This window comes from Rhipicephalus sanguineus, chromosome 2 (genome assembly GCF_013339695.2).
Source record: "Rhipicephalus sanguineus isolate Rsan-2018 chromosome 2, BIME_Rsan_1.4, whole genome shotgun sequence".
Taxonomy (NCBI): domain Eukaryota; kingdom Metazoa; phylum Arthropoda; class Arachnida; order Ixodida; family Ixodidae; genus Rhipicephalus; species Rhipicephalus sanguineus.
Window position 1 is genome coordinate 97,367,951 of NC_051177.1, and position 18,153 is coordinate 97,386,103.

Below are 18,153 nucleotides of genomic sequence, written 5' to 3' on the forward strand. Positions count from 1 at the left end.
GTATAGTGCAACAATCAGCTCCAAAGAAACCGCAACAGTCCAGAACAACTTGTAAAGCGACATGATTGCCTAATTACACCAATCATTTAATTCTTGCAGCTTCGTAATGCCATGTCAAAATCTGATCAAACGCTCGCACGCGTATGACGAGTAAAAGAGCACGATGGTGAGATGTACTTAAATTTTAATCATTCCTGTCATGACGAATAATGACAGTTATGTGAGCCACGGCATGGTATTACACGACCACATGTTCTTTGCGATGAAACGGATAGGTCACACCGTAAAACGCTTCTGAAGTCGCAATAAGCTAACAAGCGATGCGCTGATCCGATGCGGTCAGTTCAAGGGAGAGAGGAGTTGTCAGGTTCACAATTTTTTTTCCCCACATCCTTCGCGCTTGCCGCATACGGCACGCAGTGTCACTCCATAGCGTAACGTCTGGTCCATTCCTTGGCGATGGCGTTGTAGGCCTCTTTGTCCGTCTTGTACACGTTGGCCACCTCGGGTACGAGAGGGTCGTCCGGATTTGGGTCGCACATGAGCACCATGATGGACATCAGCACCGTGGCTATGGTCAGGGACGGGCACCAGTGCGACTTGAGAATGTCCAGGCAGATGTAGCCGTTGTTGTTGATGTTTGGGTGATAGATTCGCGTGTTGAACTTCACTTCGGGTGGCTTGAAAGGGTAGTCCTCGGGAAAGCGAATTTTGAGCTTGAACACACCTGCGATTGGAAAACGAGGCCCGCCATGGATGAATGAAATTCTGAAACCTAAGCAGTCATTGGCACTGCATGAATGCCTCTTTAGTGCAGTGATTACGCGTAGCATTCATATATATCCGCAATATTCTCTACCTAAAGAAACCCTTCAAATGTGCCCTCAAGGAGACATTCTAAATGTGGCATTTTAAAGAAAGGCAAGCTCTGACACTACGCGCCCTGGTGGTCTAGCGTGCTTGACTGCTGATCCGAAGGTCACGGTATCGAATCCCGGCATGACGGTCGCATTTCTTTAGAGGTGAAATGCTAGAGGCCCATGTATTAGCTTTAGGTGCACATTAAGGAACCCCTGGTGGTCGAAATTTCGGGAACCCTACTCTACAGCGTCCCTCATAATCATACCACAGTTTTGGGACGTAAATGCCCAGCGATTATTATTATATTTCAAGCTCTGACATACTTGACATACTTTTTAAAGCATAAAAGAGAAAGAAAAAGAACAAGCATGTTATCAGTGTCTACATGGCCAAAAGCACGCGCCCGTCACATCATGTCAAGAAAGGTTCGTGCCGCCTCTGAGACGTCCGCTTGATAAAGGTGCAAGCATAAACCTGCTATGGCCGCCTTTTATTAAGAGCCCTAATACTAGTTTGAAAGCATCCCATTGTCGCTTCCAACAGCGAATGCTCAAATGGGATACAATTCACCCAAGACGAGGTAAACAGATAAAGCGGCACTGACGTGCTGTGCCCTCTTCCTATTACATGTCTCTTCGTTAGCTCCAATCGTTTTTAGGCTCAGCTCAATGTCAATGCTTCAGATGAGCTTCGCGGCTCGCGCCTACCTTTTTCGAACGGTGAGTCGTCGGGCCCTACGATGGTGGCCTGCCAGAGAAACAAGTCCTTCGGGTCCACAGGTCCCGCCGTGCAGTTGGTCGGCGGGTCCTTGCTGATCTCGCGCAGCTCCCGTTGGATCTTGGCCAAGGCCGGCTTGCCCACAGTCTTGGACATGGGCGCGCCGCTGAGACCATGCGCGCACCTGACGGCGGCGCCGTAGGTCTAACCCTTTGCCGATGCGGGCATTCCCTTTAGGACTACGCCTTTCCCGTCCCAGCCGGACGAAAAGCACCTCCTTTCGTCTTCATCGTCTTCTTTCACGTTGAATCATAACAATCGCAATCTTGTTGCCAATTGTCCAATGCGCGGCGCAGACGCAGAAGGGAGCTGAAAACCTCTTATGTTTCAAATATTCGTGTCTCCTTCTACCGTTATTTTACCAACAGGGCTATTGCTCTTGTTCCGCTAAACAAGACAGATTTTCAATGACGGCTTTTCTGCAATGGAACCAAGGGTGCTTGCACAACAACGCTGGAAGTAAAAACTACGAAGAAAACACAGCATAAAAGCGAAAGCAATTATATGGACAGTCTCGGCTGAATTTTGCCGTCGCATATATATATATATATATATATATATATATATATATATATATGCCCCAAAGCAAAATGCCCCAAAGAAAAATAATTCAGAAAAATGCTTCAGAAGCGCGGAATCGAACCAGGGACCTCTTGCTCCGCAGCGAGTGGCTCTATCCACTACGCCACGAAGCGCAGATCCTCCACGTAGCTAACGGCGAGCGTTATATACACACCCTTTACCGCTGGACAGACTCGGAGACGGCAGACGCTTGTAAGCGTTTCTTCATTACCAGCGAGATGGCGCTAGGAGCGCGACGGGCGCATTTAAAAGTCGTCGGGGAGCTTGCTCGATTCTTCTTATATTTGCGCAGGGAGAACCTTGCCCTTCCGCTGTCTGCTCGCGCGATTTTCTCGTGGTGAGGAGAAGAGGGATGCTTCACGCTTTCACCGTGATGTCCGCGCTCATGTTACGGAGCGTACGAACGTCACTCGAGCTCAAGGGACGCCGCTAAACGAACAAACAGAAGATGAGCGCGAACTATCAAGTGTCACAGCTCGACACTTGAAGCACGCTAGTTTCCTTCACTGCTTCGGCCGCCTTTGTAACAGGAGCGCTGTCGAAACTGAGAGTATCCATTGGCGAGCCTCACTTCGTATAACATTAGTTTCTTGCTATCGCATTCATTGCTTCGCCCTTGCCGCGAAACTGTGACTTTTTATTCTTGGTATTAGTAATAAATATTTATTCGTATTACATTTTTGTTTTCTTTTAACACGTATTGCATTTTTTCCTGGCAGCAATATCTCTTACCTTCTCAGAGAGTGCGTACCATGCTACAGAAGCGTCTTCATTATCACAAACTTGCAGTATTACTCCGAACGGTGAAACAACTGCGAATATGTAGTGCTAGCTGTAGCGCTGCTGTAGAATGTGGGGGGTTCTACAGAGCGCAGCTAAATCTAGGTAGAGGATAATTCTCGTATTTCGCGTCTGTCGTAAACATGCGGTCGCCACTGTCAGCGATCAACCCAGCCTCTTGGTGCACTTTAATGTGACACCATGACAGGCGAGCTGCAGGTGCAGTCAATCCTCACCTATTCCCCATCGTCTCACAATGCACTAGCCTGTACTAGTGCTAGCGCGCAAGGCATACATGCCTAACTGGAAAAGATTGTATGTCATCGAACCCAGCAAAAGACAAGTACTCTTTATATCAAAGAAACACATTAAAAAAACGACTTACAAACCTTTATTTGTGGTCGTGTAGTATAATCTTATAAAGCATACACCAAAGTAATGCTTCAGTTCTGAATCGAAGTAGTAATACGGTTTGTAAGTAGTATTATCGATTATCCACCGCAGCAGCTTCGCTCCTCTGAATTAAAGAGGCTACCGTAAGCATTGTGTTAGGATTCCTGCGGTTAAATTAGAAGTTTCACGAGTTAAAAGGGGGTTCAGATTAGGACCTGTGAACGACGTCCCGCTTCCTTAGGCTAACACAAGCGTGATATTTAGGTGTTCATATAAAAGTTTCATCACAGGGCACAAACAATACTCATGCGCTGCGGGGTGTTTGTAATAGCGGGTCACATGTACAAAACAGCGATTTTCCATTTTCGTGTCCACGACAACACTATCCTCATAGTTCGCACCAAGTGGGGTTAAGGGCACTGCCAGAAAAGAAAAGAAAAAAGCAAGACCAAAGAACTGTTTCTCGGAATTACAAGCATCCTTTATTTCCCTGGCGTAGCGATTTATCCAACTCAAGAATCATGGAAGTTGCCATCACAAAATTACGATGCCCCGTTTCCTTTCTGAATTTTTACTTGCGCAGATCAGGTCTGGTGGCTTCCCCTGTGCGATCTGTCCGCATTCAGGATGAAATGTTTCGTCACTTCTTTCTATGCGGTCGCCGTTTCACGATTCCGAGAAAAAGAATACTAGCACCACCTCTTCGAAAAAGTGCGCCTGGAGGTAACAGAAACGGTTATTCTTTCGTTTGGGGCCACTACTCTGGGATACAGCCACGGGGACGCTTTCTTCGCCTTTGAGGAATTTATTATCGAGACTAAGAGAATGTCTTGATAAACTCTGCCAGCTTTGGGTATTTCGTTACGGAAAATCGGCAATTCAAATCAATATATTACTTAACTATAGCATCTAGCAATGTTACCTTATATAACCTAATGGAAAAATCCACCCACTATTCGGCCAATCTCCAGCAGTGGGTATGAGCCAAGTTCAGAGGACAACAAGAACAACAATAAATCTGCGTGCCTCTGCTCACTTGATTTGCGGAAGATGCGAGCTCAACACGAATTAAGCAAGTAGATAATAATGTGTTACTTTCTGCGATCCCTTAGCGCCGAAGTGGCACCCAGCCATTGAAGATGACGAGCGGTAGCCTCGGAAAAAGACACGTTGTTATTAGAGAGGGAATAGATGATGGGAAGGGAACGGGAGAAAAGGAACAAAAACGGAACAACGAGCTGTACGCGCAAACAGGGTCGTAAAGGCGTCATGCCCTGGACTTCCATGCCCCGCCTTTTCTCGCCGTCTGCGTCGTTCACGCGTTCACGATGTCTCAGACGCTTTTTTACGGGTTCTTCCGCAATAATAAGCTATATAGAAACTCAAGCTCTGAAGCGCCTTCCGAGGATAATAAAAGAGATACTACAGCTACAGGGCGACGTGGTCTATCCTGGTTACAAGAGATGGCATTGTTTTTTCTGCTCATAGCTGAGACTATGTGCGCCGATTCCTCAGTAAAGAGGACTGCTATGTATAATATATATTGAAACCGCTATTAGGTTGCAAGGAATATGGTTCATGCTGACTAAATCGAGATTATTTTCTTTGCACTTATTCTCCCCTACGTCACAACATGGTACATTTGATGAAGATGAGCTGTTGGTCAACGCCCACTACAGGCGTATTCTTGTAGGAATGCAAACGGCGTGCTCTTGGTGATATTGTGCAAAAGCAAAAGTGCGCTCACTTCTAAGCACAGTGGAAACTGTCTTGTGAACAATGAAGCTCTACACAATTGCTAGAATTCTATGAAGAATGTAGGTGCACTGACTGAACACGACAACCAGCAAAGAAACGCACACAGAAGAAAAAGACGACAGGAGAAAACTTTGCCCTGTCGTCTTCTTTTTTCTGTGTCCGTTGTTTTATTTGCTGGTTTTCGTCTTCACTCGTGTATCCACTGTCCAAACTTTCGACATTTTAGGTGCACTGCGCTGTACTTTTAAAAGCGAAGCTGTTTAGCAAATTGTTCCATGTCCGATGAACCAAAAACCATCATCATAAACGGGTATGTGCTACAGAAATTGGGTTAATCCCACTACTCACCACTTGCCCGCTAAATATGAAGAAGGCAATAGTTAGCCCAACAACAAATGGCTGCGAAGCGACGGCGGCGAGCCGAAGACCCCGAGTACGTACAACGAGAAAATACTAGGTAACGGGAAAGGCAACGGCGGGTGCGAGAAGACCCCGAAGCGATAGAAGGCCTACGCCAACAACGACCTGCCCGTAGATCTATGAGAGGTGCGAACGGTTGGTTTCAGCGCGAGTTTTTCTCTCTGCAGTGTGGATATGCGTGTCGTGTCTGTGACTGTCTGTCGTTCAAGTCGAAACCTTCGGCGCTGAGAATCAACGTAGAAACAACGTCCCACCACGTAACTAAAGCCTAGCAACGACCTAGAAGCAACCTAGAAACAACCTGCATCACCTAGGTAAGGCCCGGAAACAACCTAGAAGCAACCAGATTAGTCTTCAGAGCCATCCAGTTTCGCTGTTTCAAGCCATGCGCGGCTTAGTGCAAGCTTTTCTTTTTTTTTCCCTGTTTCTGTTTGCGTCTTCACTACAATGAAATTGGGCGTCATGCCAGAGGAAAAGAAATAATCGATTGAACCACTCTCAACAGCGAATCCTTGAAGCACGGGGTCTGGGGAAAACGAGGCTCATTTAGTAGCCAACTTACGCAAGAATCATCCCCAAATATACTATTGCAAGTTTCTTGCATTACGTGTGTTTACTTCGGCAGTCATTAACAACTTGGTGTTATGTTATACCAGAAATTTACCCGAAAAAGTTCTCACTGCACCGCAAGGATATCAACTTGGGGCAAAAAATTGGCAGTCTGGAATTGTACCCCATTAGCCGTACTGAATCTCTTTTCCTTGCATATAATACCTTAAAATAAGTAAAATGCGATATACACAGGAACTGTTCACTATAGTGTGGCTGTCAGACGCTGATAATCAAGGACAGGAAGGCGGACAGTTCGTTCGACAATTAGCGCCATGATTTGCAACACGCTTCATCGCGCAGGAAAAGGGAAACGCTAAGCCAAATACCTAATCCAAAGTGTACACATTCATTTTGGCCGTTGATGTACGTACATTATATTCGTATTCATATGACTGAATTTCACTTGTGAAGAAACTAGTTTTTCTGCGCTCCGATTTTCCATATGAGTATTTCAAGAAGCCGTGCAGGTCCGTCAGTTAACTATACACTGAAACCTTGCCATTTAGATAAAGGCTTCGAAATATCGATGCCTTCGTTTCGTCCGTTCGTTTCAGTCTTCGCAATGTGCCTGAACCTATCGAATACTGCTGCGTGATGTGTAAAAGGTGCAATTTTGCGTTGAATTGTTCTTCGTGAAACTGTTATTCAAGGAAGACTACTTAAGTTTTCACACTCTATGGTGTAGCAATATATTTTATAACGACGTGTTTCTCAAGTATCAGTTCTGGGGTATTGAGGGCCCAAAGGAGGTTATGAAGTTTAAGCTGCCTGTAGTGGGCATTCTGGACCAACTTTAAGTAGCTGAAGATATTTAACGAGCCCTTGAATCTAAATGCCTAAGCTCAGGGTCGCTGGTTGAGCTCCCGGCCACGGCCGCCGCATTTCAGGGGGGTGGGGGGCGAAATGCTATGACACCCGTTTACTTAGATTTAGGTGCAAGTTAAAGAATTCCAGCTGGTCAAAATTCATCCGGGCTCCCCTACTATGACGTTCCGCACAATCATATCGGGGTTTTAGCACGTTAGACTCCCGCAATTATTATTATAAATATAAATACATGGGTGATCTTATTTAGCCCCAAGTTAAGTTCGGCCGTCGTGGCTGGAAATCTAACCCACGACTTCGTGTTTAGCAGGCGACGTCTTCGGTGCTAAGCTTTTACGGCGCTCCACGACGTGCCTTTCAGAAATACTGCCGATGCCGCAGCGGTGGAGAACGCTTATCCTGGAGAGCGTGATCGCGCAAGCAGCTGTCGCGTTCGGGTAATGCTGGCTCAACATATGTGTACCGGATGATGCTGGATTCTGCGCTTCCGTGTTCCAGCCAGTCCGCCTTCGCGGTATTGAATATGCTTCTTTTGGACGTAATGAAAATTAACGCGTCCGCGTCGCCTTCATTAGTCGTCTCCTTTGAGGGCTAGGCGTTACTCAATGGCGCTGACGTCGTCTAGCATTAATCTGGCAGGAATAAATTCAGCAGCAAAAAGCGAAAGCGCTGTTTAAGCAAAGAGAAGCGGCTAAGCTTGGATAGCCGCTTCTCTTCAGCGACATTATCTGTTAAATGATCTCTAGGCACTTAAAGTTTGGATAGTAACGGAGGAAACATGTTTGCAATGGTTTTCTAAAGCGCAAGATAATGTTGGGCGCGCCTAAGACAGACCGTGCAATGTAACAGCCGTGCTATGGAGCAGCAGGAGGCACTGGCGCACGGCTTTGACCATGAAGTCCAAGTGGTGACTGTCGGCTGCGCCGGGCAAGGCGCGAAGCCCAGTTTTCGGAAACACCACTACTCCTTTACTTGGTTTTAGTAGAAGAATCTATCTATCTATCTATCTATCTATCTATCTATCTATCTATCTATCTATCTATCTATCTATCTATCTATCTATCTATCTATCTATCTATCTATCTATCTATCTATCTATCTATCTATCTATCTATCTATCTATCTATCTATCTATCTATCTATCTATCTATCTATCTATCTATCTATCTATCTATCTATCTATCTATCTATCTATCTATCTATCTATCTATCTATCTATCTATCTATCTATCTATCTATCTATCTATCTATCTATCTATCTATCTATCTATCTATCTATCTATCTATCTATCTATCTATCTCTTCATGACTACCTTAGCGTTAATATGGCCCACATGTTCGATGGACACTAGGGACAATATGCAGAATTGCTGAGTATAAAACAAAAATAAGTAGGATACAGGGACAACTCGTGCGATATTTGTCTCGCAACTGCACTTTATTTTTTATTTTTTGTTTTCTACTGTGTATTTCCTAATTCACCCCACGTGTGCCTTCAACTTAGAATGCTCTACACCCGTCTAATAACGTTAGCTCCGTTAAAATGCTGAGACCTGTACGAACAAGTATCTGTTTGTGCTAAACGTTACGTCTCTTGCTCTGTTTCACAACCACATGTTCTTTCGTTCTCTGCAGTCATCCGGTCGGCGTACGAGGTGACCACGTCTGACGTGTTCGTGATCAGGGGCAACACCGCTGCGCTTCGCTGCGAGGTGCCAGCTTCGGTTCGCGACTTCATTCATGTCGTCTATTGGGAGACCGACGACGGGCTCACGCTGCACAGTGGCACCCTAGAAGGTAAGTTAACGCGTTACTTACTCACACTTAAGCTTAGTTTTTTGGCAAACCAATCATGAGAAACTACGGCATTATATTTTGATGAGCTAAACTGCAGTTAGATTATTTTTAACTGAAAGATTCGAGGGGATAGTTGTGTAGGCACTGGGTCCAATTTACATGGTTAGGAAAAGTAACCGCCAAAACACACGTGTCCCTTTTTGTTTTTGCAATTACTTTTCATAATCATCAATCACCAACTTGTCTACACCCACATTCTTCTAAGTCAATTTGCATTTAAATTCTATAGGTAGCTTTTGTGTCATTGTTGATTCCTAAAATCCCATAGATTGCACCTGCTCTTTTATGTTTGGTGAGAAGAATTGAGAGGAGCCAAAAAATTTAAGAAAAAGGAGGTCCTAATATAAAGCAAGGTGTTCTGCTGGGCAAACATAATCGACCATGCTGAGACAAGCATATTTTTAAAAGCAGCACGTTTGAGCAGAATTTTCTTTCAAAAAATAAAAAAAAAACGAACATCGTTTCTTTCTCATGCTTCTTTTTCCGCTTTGTGGTCGGCATTGATCAATCACTAATGCGAATTCAAGGCATTAAGCACGCCATGTGCCGATAGAGAGGCTGTATAACCTTTTGTTTCAGCCGATAGTGTATAGCTCATGTATATAGACAGTGGATAAACAAAGAATGTCTCTGTGTTAGCCATATCGACAGGGGAAGTGGGACCAACAGTTTTCCAACGAAATATACATCACAGGATGTAGAGCAAAGCTCCCACTATTTCATTTATGTTTTTTTATTAAACACTATGGCAGTTTCAGCCCACCAAGTGCACTCGCGAAGAAGAGAACGCGAAAATGATGACACATATAATACAATATAGCCCTATAACACAACATCACGTCCAATGCCCTGTCGTCCTTTACGAGAGGAGAAAGAAAATAGAATGCAAAACTAACGAGCTGTTTTCTAAATACCTTTATCTATTAACAATGTACGCGCAGTTTGCCACAAGCTTTTTATGTTTTTTTTATTAAACACTATGGCAGTTTCAGCCCACCAAGTGCACTCGCGAAGAAGAGAACGTGAAAATGATGACACATATATTACAAAATAACCCTATAACACAACATCACGTCCAATGCCCTGTCGTCCTTTACGAGAGGAGAAAGAAAATAGAATGCAAAACTAACGAGCTGTTTTCTAAATACCTTTATCTATTAACAATGTACGCGCAGTTTGCCACAAGCTTTGAGATCAATCCACGTGTTATGCCAGCCAAAAATGGTGTCGAAACCACAATCTCACTAGGCAGACCGTATTAGGTGACTTTGGCATATTTTCCTGTGCGGGTGCCTGTCTAATGACAATGCCTCATTGAGAAGCGTGACCTGCTCGCAATAACGCGGTGTTCAACAGAACACTGTGGTAATTCAGCGCTCGTATGTGTGCCCCCTTCGACCCTGTCCTCTCGTGCTGTTTTTCGTTTCAATGTGCGTTAAAATAAATGACAAATGGCGATGATGATGATTATTATCTCGACACGTGTTAGCGTTTGGCCTCTGTCAATCGATTTTTCGTGGCAATGATTCATCCGACGTGTTTGGCTGTACTCAATAGTTTTAACATGTACACGTGATGCGAAAGAAGGATATACGTTTGGTAGAGCCCGCTGTCGTGCTTTGAAAGTCAACAGTTTCAGACAGAACAGAGATAACTGCACGGTGATCTGGCGACAGATATTATCGAATAAGAGTGCTTTCTGATGAAGCTGTTGTGCAGCGAGGTCGTTCATCGAGCGTAGAAATCGATTGAGCGGTGAAGATCAAAGCGCGATGCACTCTCCAACAAGCACGAAAACATGGAGATACGACTACGCCGACACACGTGGACTTTCATGACCATTAAGTTTCTCTCTTCATACACCTAAAAGTATGAAATGCATCGATTGTGGGAGCTCTCATGTCACCAAGGTACTAAACCATAGCGGTCAGCTATGGACAAGTGTACATCGTGTATTTCAATGACTATCTTTCACTGCGCCCAAGCCTTAAAAGCGCGAGTCGCAAAATTTTGGAATTGAAAACTCAATTGCATATCAAAGAGAAGCTCTCTTTGCCTTCGCCTACGAGGCCTTACATGGTATTATTACATTATCTTCGTTTTTGTGACCCAGAGAGTCAGGTGCGTCAACTGACGGAGTCGTGCGTGTGTAATTCGCTGCTGCTGTTGCTGCTTCACTAGTTCGAAGAAGCCTTGTGTAATTTGCATTCTGCAGTGCGTTCGATCTCTATTGTTTTCTGCATCTCATAATTGGAAATGAGCGAACGTATGAAAAACACCCGCTTGTTTTTATTTTATTGGTTGTTATTATGCCTCATTATGCATGCCTATTCTGTGTCATTTTCTCCACACAAGAACTAAAAAACACTGACGTTTATTCCTTTGTATGTCTGTAGAATAATATTGGCTAATCATTTCCTTTGAAGTCTAAACAACCTCGGCACAGCGAAACCGCCTTCCACTCCATTCATTATTTATTCTAAAATTTTTTTCTTAGCGTTTAAATGTAAACGCATATTCGTTACTTCCCACTCAGTAAACCAAGCTCTTCTATTACACATAGTTGGTGGTAGTTACCACAGAAGTGGATTTATAATCTTGCACAGAGGGAGTTGGGTTAACTATTACTTCCATAAAAATAAAAAAAGGTAACCTTAAAAAGAGCGATACGCTTCTTTAAAACGATAGTTCGCCTTGCAAGAAAACGTGGTAGCCAGCGAAGTAAAGCGCAGTGCCTCTTTCCCACGAGCTAGACTTCTGGACTAATTCTCGTGTAAGCGAACAGAAAAATATCGAGCGCAGAGACCACTTTTCTCTGGGTTACAGCCTAGAGACCGTTCTCATGGCTGAGTTGGTCCGGAACACAAGCGCTTCATTTCCAAGAACAAAACAGAAAATCAGAACGAATAAAAGAAAGAACGCAGGCCGAAGGGAAGGCAGCGGCGATCGAAGAAGAAACTGGCCTGCAGCCTCTTAGAGTTTGTTCCGCCATGAGGAAACCGTTTTGCCAAGTTCCAGTTCATAAAAGGACCCGAGACGAAGAAGAAAGACGAAAAACGTACACATAAACCGGAGCTGACCCTTTCTTTCTTTTCTCTCTCTCTCTCTTTCGTCCTTCCCAGCTTCTCTGCAGCATGAGACCCGTGCGACGTCTGGTGATTTGTCTTCATATATCATCAGCGACTCTTTTGATACAATCACGCCAGTGGGGAGGGCCATAGGGCTCTCATTTCACTGTGGCTGCGCTGGATGTTTGCTTCGTTTCTGTTGACATTGCAAAGTGTGCTGCGGGGACTTCTCTGTCTCGTCTTTGTGTTTCTTCTTTGCAATGCTTCATTTGGCTTTTTTCGCTCCCTTTCCAGCGCTAATTTTGTTTCGTTTTTATATCCCCTTATAAGTCTAATATGGGTCGCCACTAGACTCCTCGGACTCGCGCGTAATGACGAGATTCGCCTAACGGAGGTACTGTATGTGGGTTACGAATAACGCCACTCACTGAAAGAAACTTCAGGGCGCGTGCAGTTTTATTTTCGCTGCTGGCGATTCTTTCTGCATTCATGAGGAGAAGCTCTTAATGTCACGCCGTTGGAGCAGCCCTTCTCATTATCTTCTCGACGAGCACAATCACAAGAACTGGGAGTCCCCCGACGTCATTGCGTGTCTCCTCAAGATTAATCGATACACGGATTGCCAGCGAAACCCTTTTAGTACTTTTCTTTTCTTTCTTCCAGGCCATCTCGCGTCCTGAAATTAATATCTGAAGAACAAGGCAATGTCAGCTTTTTACACGAGTCCTCTCCTTCCATTCAAAGTTTCACGCAGACTTTCGTGTTTTTGCATTGCTCATTTTCCGCTCCTTATTATCTTTTACTTGTACTCTCTCCGCACTGTCGATCAGTGATTTTCCGTTCGTTTATGCGAGATATTTAATTATCGTTATTCCGTTAAAACTATAACCGCAGTATCCCCGCGCTCTTTCTAAGTCGTGTCTATTTTTACATCGTATTGCACAGCGATGTTCCTTAATATAGAAATTTATAACCCGGCTAGTGTTCTTATCAAATTCCGAATGTCACAACAGGTGAGGAAAATGATGATATTTATAGGAAACCAGTGTATGTGCACGGCTGTCTGTTCTGTGCTCGCATTCACAGACATACTGCGTTGAAAAACTGTGCTACCTCCGCTGTCATTGCGAAGCGAGACAGCTTCACGGAGACGGCAGCTATCAGTTGGGAAGTTCGTTATAGATACACTTTATATACAACGCAGTTTCGTGTTGAACGAGACCGCAGGTAATTAAGTTCCCGCCATGTGTCAACGAAATAAGTTCTGAATGAACAAATGTTTGATGTCTTCCGGTCCAAGGAAGTTAATGAATTTCTATTTAAGGTGTTTGCAGATATTGTCCCGGCACTACTTCGATTTGGTTCGCACGAAAGCGGGTCATACGTACAGCCGGCTGCTTATCTATTCAATCATTATTGCAATTTATCCGGTAACGCATTCGCTCCCTAGAATAATGCGTTCAAACAGCAACATTTGTTTCTTTTTTCCGCGTTAATCACGATCACAACTTTCATCAGATAATGGTAGATTTCACGCATATGTAGAATACGTTAAACAGGGGTAAAAAAAAAAGTCGTAATGAAAGAAGGTAACCCCTTCTGACGCATGAGTCGGTTATGAGGAAATCTTTTCTCCGTGTTTACTGAAATATGCTTGTTTCAATTTTCATTCTTCACCTCTGGGTGTCTCCCAACACATTGTTCGGTGCACACTCTATTATATATATATATATATATATATATATATATATATATATATATATATATATATATATATATATATATATATATATATATATATATATATATATATATATATATATATATATATATATATATAGTATTGTTATGATTGGGCTTGCACACAGTTGCGTGTACTGAGTGGCCTCAGGGATCTGTTCGTCGATGCAGGTCGATGCATAAAACAGGGCAATAATAAACATAGCCAAGAGCCCGACCAAGAAAGTGCGCTGAAACCGAAACCTACGAGAAGTAGGAGCAGATCCGTTAGCTGCAATAAAATATTTGCCCTCTTCTCGGCGTAAATGTACTGCTCTGATGATTTCGTGGTGTCATTAGATGCATAACCGTGCAGTGCCTTAGAAAACAGGCCGAGAAGCCAACGCACTTTAAAGGTGATAACGGTGGTAGTGCTACACTCTAAGAAAAAAAGATGTGTCCTTTGACTCTTCTTTTATACATATCAGAGTCATATGTGTAACACTCTATTTGGAGAGGTACGTTGGCTCTCTATAGGCGAGTCGTTGACTCTCTTTAGAGAGTAACATCGACTCCCTTTAGGAGAGTCGTGGGACGCACGACTTTCCAGAAGAGAGTCAGTGTGACTCTCTAAATATAGTGCTACACATTTGACTCGGACGTTATAAAAGAAGAGTGAAAGGACACCTTTTTTTCTTAGGTGGTATCCTTTGTATGAGCCGATATACTGGGTTACACAGCAGCAGCGGGAAAAGCGGAACGAAAGGGCACAGAAGCATTCCTTTTAGTATCAGTTGTCCATGTATAGAAGCGGCCAATCGATAGCCAACATCGAGGGCGCCCTTCATCATCAGACCAAACTTTACGCTCTTCATGCTTACAACAAAACTACTACTAGCAAATTGCTCGAAATCCTTTCGAGTGTATCGTAAATGAGCTTGCCGCGAGTGGTGAGCTGGCTTTTGTTCCAAGCGTAGGAACTTATTTCATTTTAAATAGTTCGTAAAGCTTATAGTGTAGCTTGTTAACTATAGTGTTACGCCTGTTGTTGTCAGCGTTTTCTTAACGTAAACTTTAAAAACAAGAACCAAACAAAGTCAGTCGCTTAACTTAATTGCATCCCTTGCGGCCTTTAGATAACAGCGCGCTTCAGAAGCACATTAATTCTAAACAGGACCATCGGTCACAAATCTCAGTTTATCGAACTTTTACACCCTCATGTCAAAAAATGTTTCATTATAATACTAACATCCCTGCTTTGGGAAATTGTTTTGCTTTATTTTTCAGTCCTTCCACGAACTCCCTGGCTGCTTGCCAGCAGAATAGCTAATGAAACTAGCACGATAACCTTACAAGAAAAAAAAAGGGTGGCCTTCGGATAAAATCGAATATTCCATGTTTTCTTTTTTTCTCCGGTGTTGTCGTGCCAGTTTCCAAGGTTAAATACACAAAAACACATGACGCGCGTGTAAACGAAAATTCTGCTCCCGGGCAGCCAGCGAAGCAAGGGCAGAAATCACGAGAGGTGCTGCGTCGAAATCAAAGATCCAACGCGGGTAGAGACGGAGGGGATGGGAGAAGGGTGGAAATCGTTTTTATGCGCCGCCTAATTAACCCGGGCTTGTTTACTTCATCACCTTTCCGGCTCTGAAGGGCGAGCGCATGGGGTTCGCGTACACCGCGACTGCAGGACCGGACCGCTGGCTCAGCACTAGTCGCGTGTGCGGGACCGAACGCCGCTGCTGCTTGCGCGGTAGTGGTGTACGGGGGGGTGGCTCATTTATAGGGCGAGCAACAAGATTGCTACAGGCCACCAAAAATACTCTAGCCGGGGCAACGGAGCGGTAGCTCGTTCCTCGTCGCAGGCGTCTAAGGCCTGATAAGCCATTAGGCCCCGGTCACATAAAAGGCTTCGCCATTAGGCCGAGGCTATGGCCGCCGCCATCACGACCGGAGCAGATGCTGAGGCGCAGGAGCCGCACTGCAACGCCCTCTATTCTAGCTGGCTGTTCGTCTCAAAGTGCCTCCTTCCTGCGAGTCCGCTAAGCCAGGAGTAATTACCCCCCGTGCACCGTGAAACGCAGAGGTAGACTTAGCCCGAGAATCTCGAGGTTTTCTTTATTTTTTTTCTTTTGTACATTTTTTTTATTTTTCTACTGAAAACCTTCGCTTACTCTCTTTTATACTGTTGCTGCATTTATAATGCATCGCACCAAGAGCAGATTGTATGGAGCGAACCAGCACTAATGAGCAACAAGGACGCGATGCGTTTAGATACGCTTTTTTTTTTAATTCGCGTCTTATTATTATTATTGCATTCTCTAGACATGTAAATTCACTAATAACTGCAGCTTTGGCTCTGTGCACATCGAGAATTATGAGTAATATGACGCCACGGTATCCTAGCATATATGAGAATTTGTTGGGTTGTTATCTTATTTTTAGCTTACCTCCCACATTTGAAAGGCAGAATAAGGTGAGGCTGGTCATGGTTTAATAGCAGATTCAACCAGCAATACGACCGCCTGTTTTCCTTTTGCCTTGGTTAGTTTACTCACGAAAAAAGCGTTAGGCGTTAGCGCGTCAGAACGCAGCGGAAGGACAAGCAGTAAACCAAACGTAATGTAATTAGGCCTACACAGTAAGCTCACAAAGATCATCATCGTGATAACAGGAAAACCTCGCTAAAGACAGTACCCGAAAGTAAGAAAACGTGTTTTTTTTTTGAAAGCGAACAAAAGAGACGATGAAATACAATAGCAATGCTTTGTGGGCGGCCGACATGTTATTGTTATAGCCGGTTTGCTTCGGGCGTTGCGGGGGCGTTTTGGTGTAGCGATATGCTAACTGTGCCAGCCCACACAGTGAAACAAATTGTAACTAGTCTGCTCGCCCTAGATATTTGCTAGGTTTGCATATAAGCGAGACCTACATTGATTTTCGTTCTGGTGGGAGGCGGGAGGAGGAGGGGGGGGACCCCTACCGCCGTATCTGGTGTCGGCAATTAGCGAAGGCAATTTCCGGACTTGTACGTCCTACTGTTACGGCGCGAATCAGTTCTCCTGAAAATGTGCACAAAACACAGATCCAGCACGTTACACGTTCTCTTTCGTACGTTGTGATCATGCGGCAAATAGAAAATGGCAATAGCAGAAGCAAAACTCATCGCCCTTGTACTAAACAAACTACCCATTTCGTCAAAAATACATTACAGCTAGTGTCTAATGGCAGGAGAAACCGCCAGATAAAGCCGTGGTATGATTTTCAGACGTGACACGGCGTTACTCTGTTCATTGGGTAGTAATTAAGAACCCAAACTGGCAATAAAGACAGCGGTTCCCGTAAATTGTTCGTATTTCTCTACTCGTTTCTTCAATAATGTAATTTGGTGATGGAAGTTATGAAGCTTTGTCTCTCGACACGCCTGACAATACGCTTAACATAAAAATGGGAACAAATAAAATCGCGCACAATCACCAGACGCGCAATAATTACTACCTTCACATTCTACATAGCATCGAGTGAAAGTTCGCGCATCTGAAGCGCCAGGAAAGATGCTCCAGGAAAACTTGCACAAGTCATAGATGCAAAAGTTCTTCGACAGACGCCTGACAGCATATATTGCCGCCCAAAAAGCGTTCATAAGGGTGTTTGAAACATTAATAACTCCAAGCCAGTACTGCGAAGGAGTCCTCGCCCTGCGTAGTCGACTGCCTAGAACCTAGCAATACCGCGATATTCTGATCGCCACGCCTTACTGCGAGCATTCTAGCTTCTATGTGCGGATGACGAAGAGAAGAAAATGCGATGGATTGACGCTCGCCCATCTCAGCCTCGTGTAAAAAACGCAGGTTCCCGATGCATAGGAAACAAAGCAAGATGAACATAAACAATACGAGGCGGTATACGAGGCACTCCCTCGCTACGGTAGCTGTGCCGTGTGGGACACTCAACATTCGCTACCAGACCTTTCTCGCTTTCCTTCGAGGCCCCCCGACATCCCCGACGCATGCATACATTCAACTGCACGTGGATATATGCTGCGAAAAAGGGAGAAGAGAACAAGGCCGACAGAGTCTTGTGCCGATGGTAGCATGGTTGCTGCATTCCCAACCATGTGTCCGGAACGCTGCCGGCCTCTTACGCGCCTTATATAAGACGAAGGAAGAAGGCCCGAGGCGGGCCGGCGTAGCAACGGATCGCTGCTAGCCCGCGGCTCGCTGGCCGGCGCGCGTATATATATATGCATGCGACTCGGTGTGAAACAAGAGGAAACAGCCTGAAGCGCGCACAAAGGGCGCGAGGAGGGGGGGAGCGATCCTAGGGAGGAAAAAAGCGAGCTGCCGCTCCGCTGACGGATGGCATTGTTTGTGCTCTATCCCCGGCTCGGCGCGTTCCTTTGTCGACGCGTTCTCTTCTGAGCGTCCAAGAAAGGAGCTCGCAGAAGCAGCAGCAGCAGTAACGGACAGCGAACCGCGACTGAGAAAGAAAGGCAGGAGGT

General features: G+C 44.7%; 2 protein-coding genes across 2 annotated transcripts in view; one reads left to right on the forward strand and one right to left on the reverse strand.

Annotated features, from left to right (window-relative positions):
* Positions 1-412: 412 nt before the first annotated feature.
* LOC119381230 (ubiquitin-conjugating enzyme E2-17 kDa) lies at positions 413-1,829 on the reverse strand. Its single transcript, XM_037649171.2, has 2 exons — positions 1,569-1,829; positions 413-727 (listed from the first exon to the last, which is right to left on the reverse strand). Exons 1-2 carry the CDS (start codon positions 1,732-1,734, stop codon positions 423-425), a joined length of 471 nt encoding a protein of 156 aa, XP_037505099.1. The 5' UTR covers positions 1,735-1,829; the 3' UTR covers positions 413-422.
* A 6,035-nt stretch (positions 1,830-7,864) lies between these two features.
* LOC119381771 (Down syndrome cell adhesion molecule homolog) overlaps positions 7,865-18,153 on the forward strand; it is a 227,426-nt gene continuing 217,137 nt past the window's right edge. Inside the window, exons 1-2 of the mRNA XM_037649536.1 lie at positions 7,865-7,940; positions 8,644-8,805. Coding sequence (XP_037505464.1) covers positions 7,865-7,940; positions 8,644-8,805 — 238 coding nt within the window. The remainder of the gene's footprint in view (positions 7,941-8,643; positions 8,806-18,153) is intronic.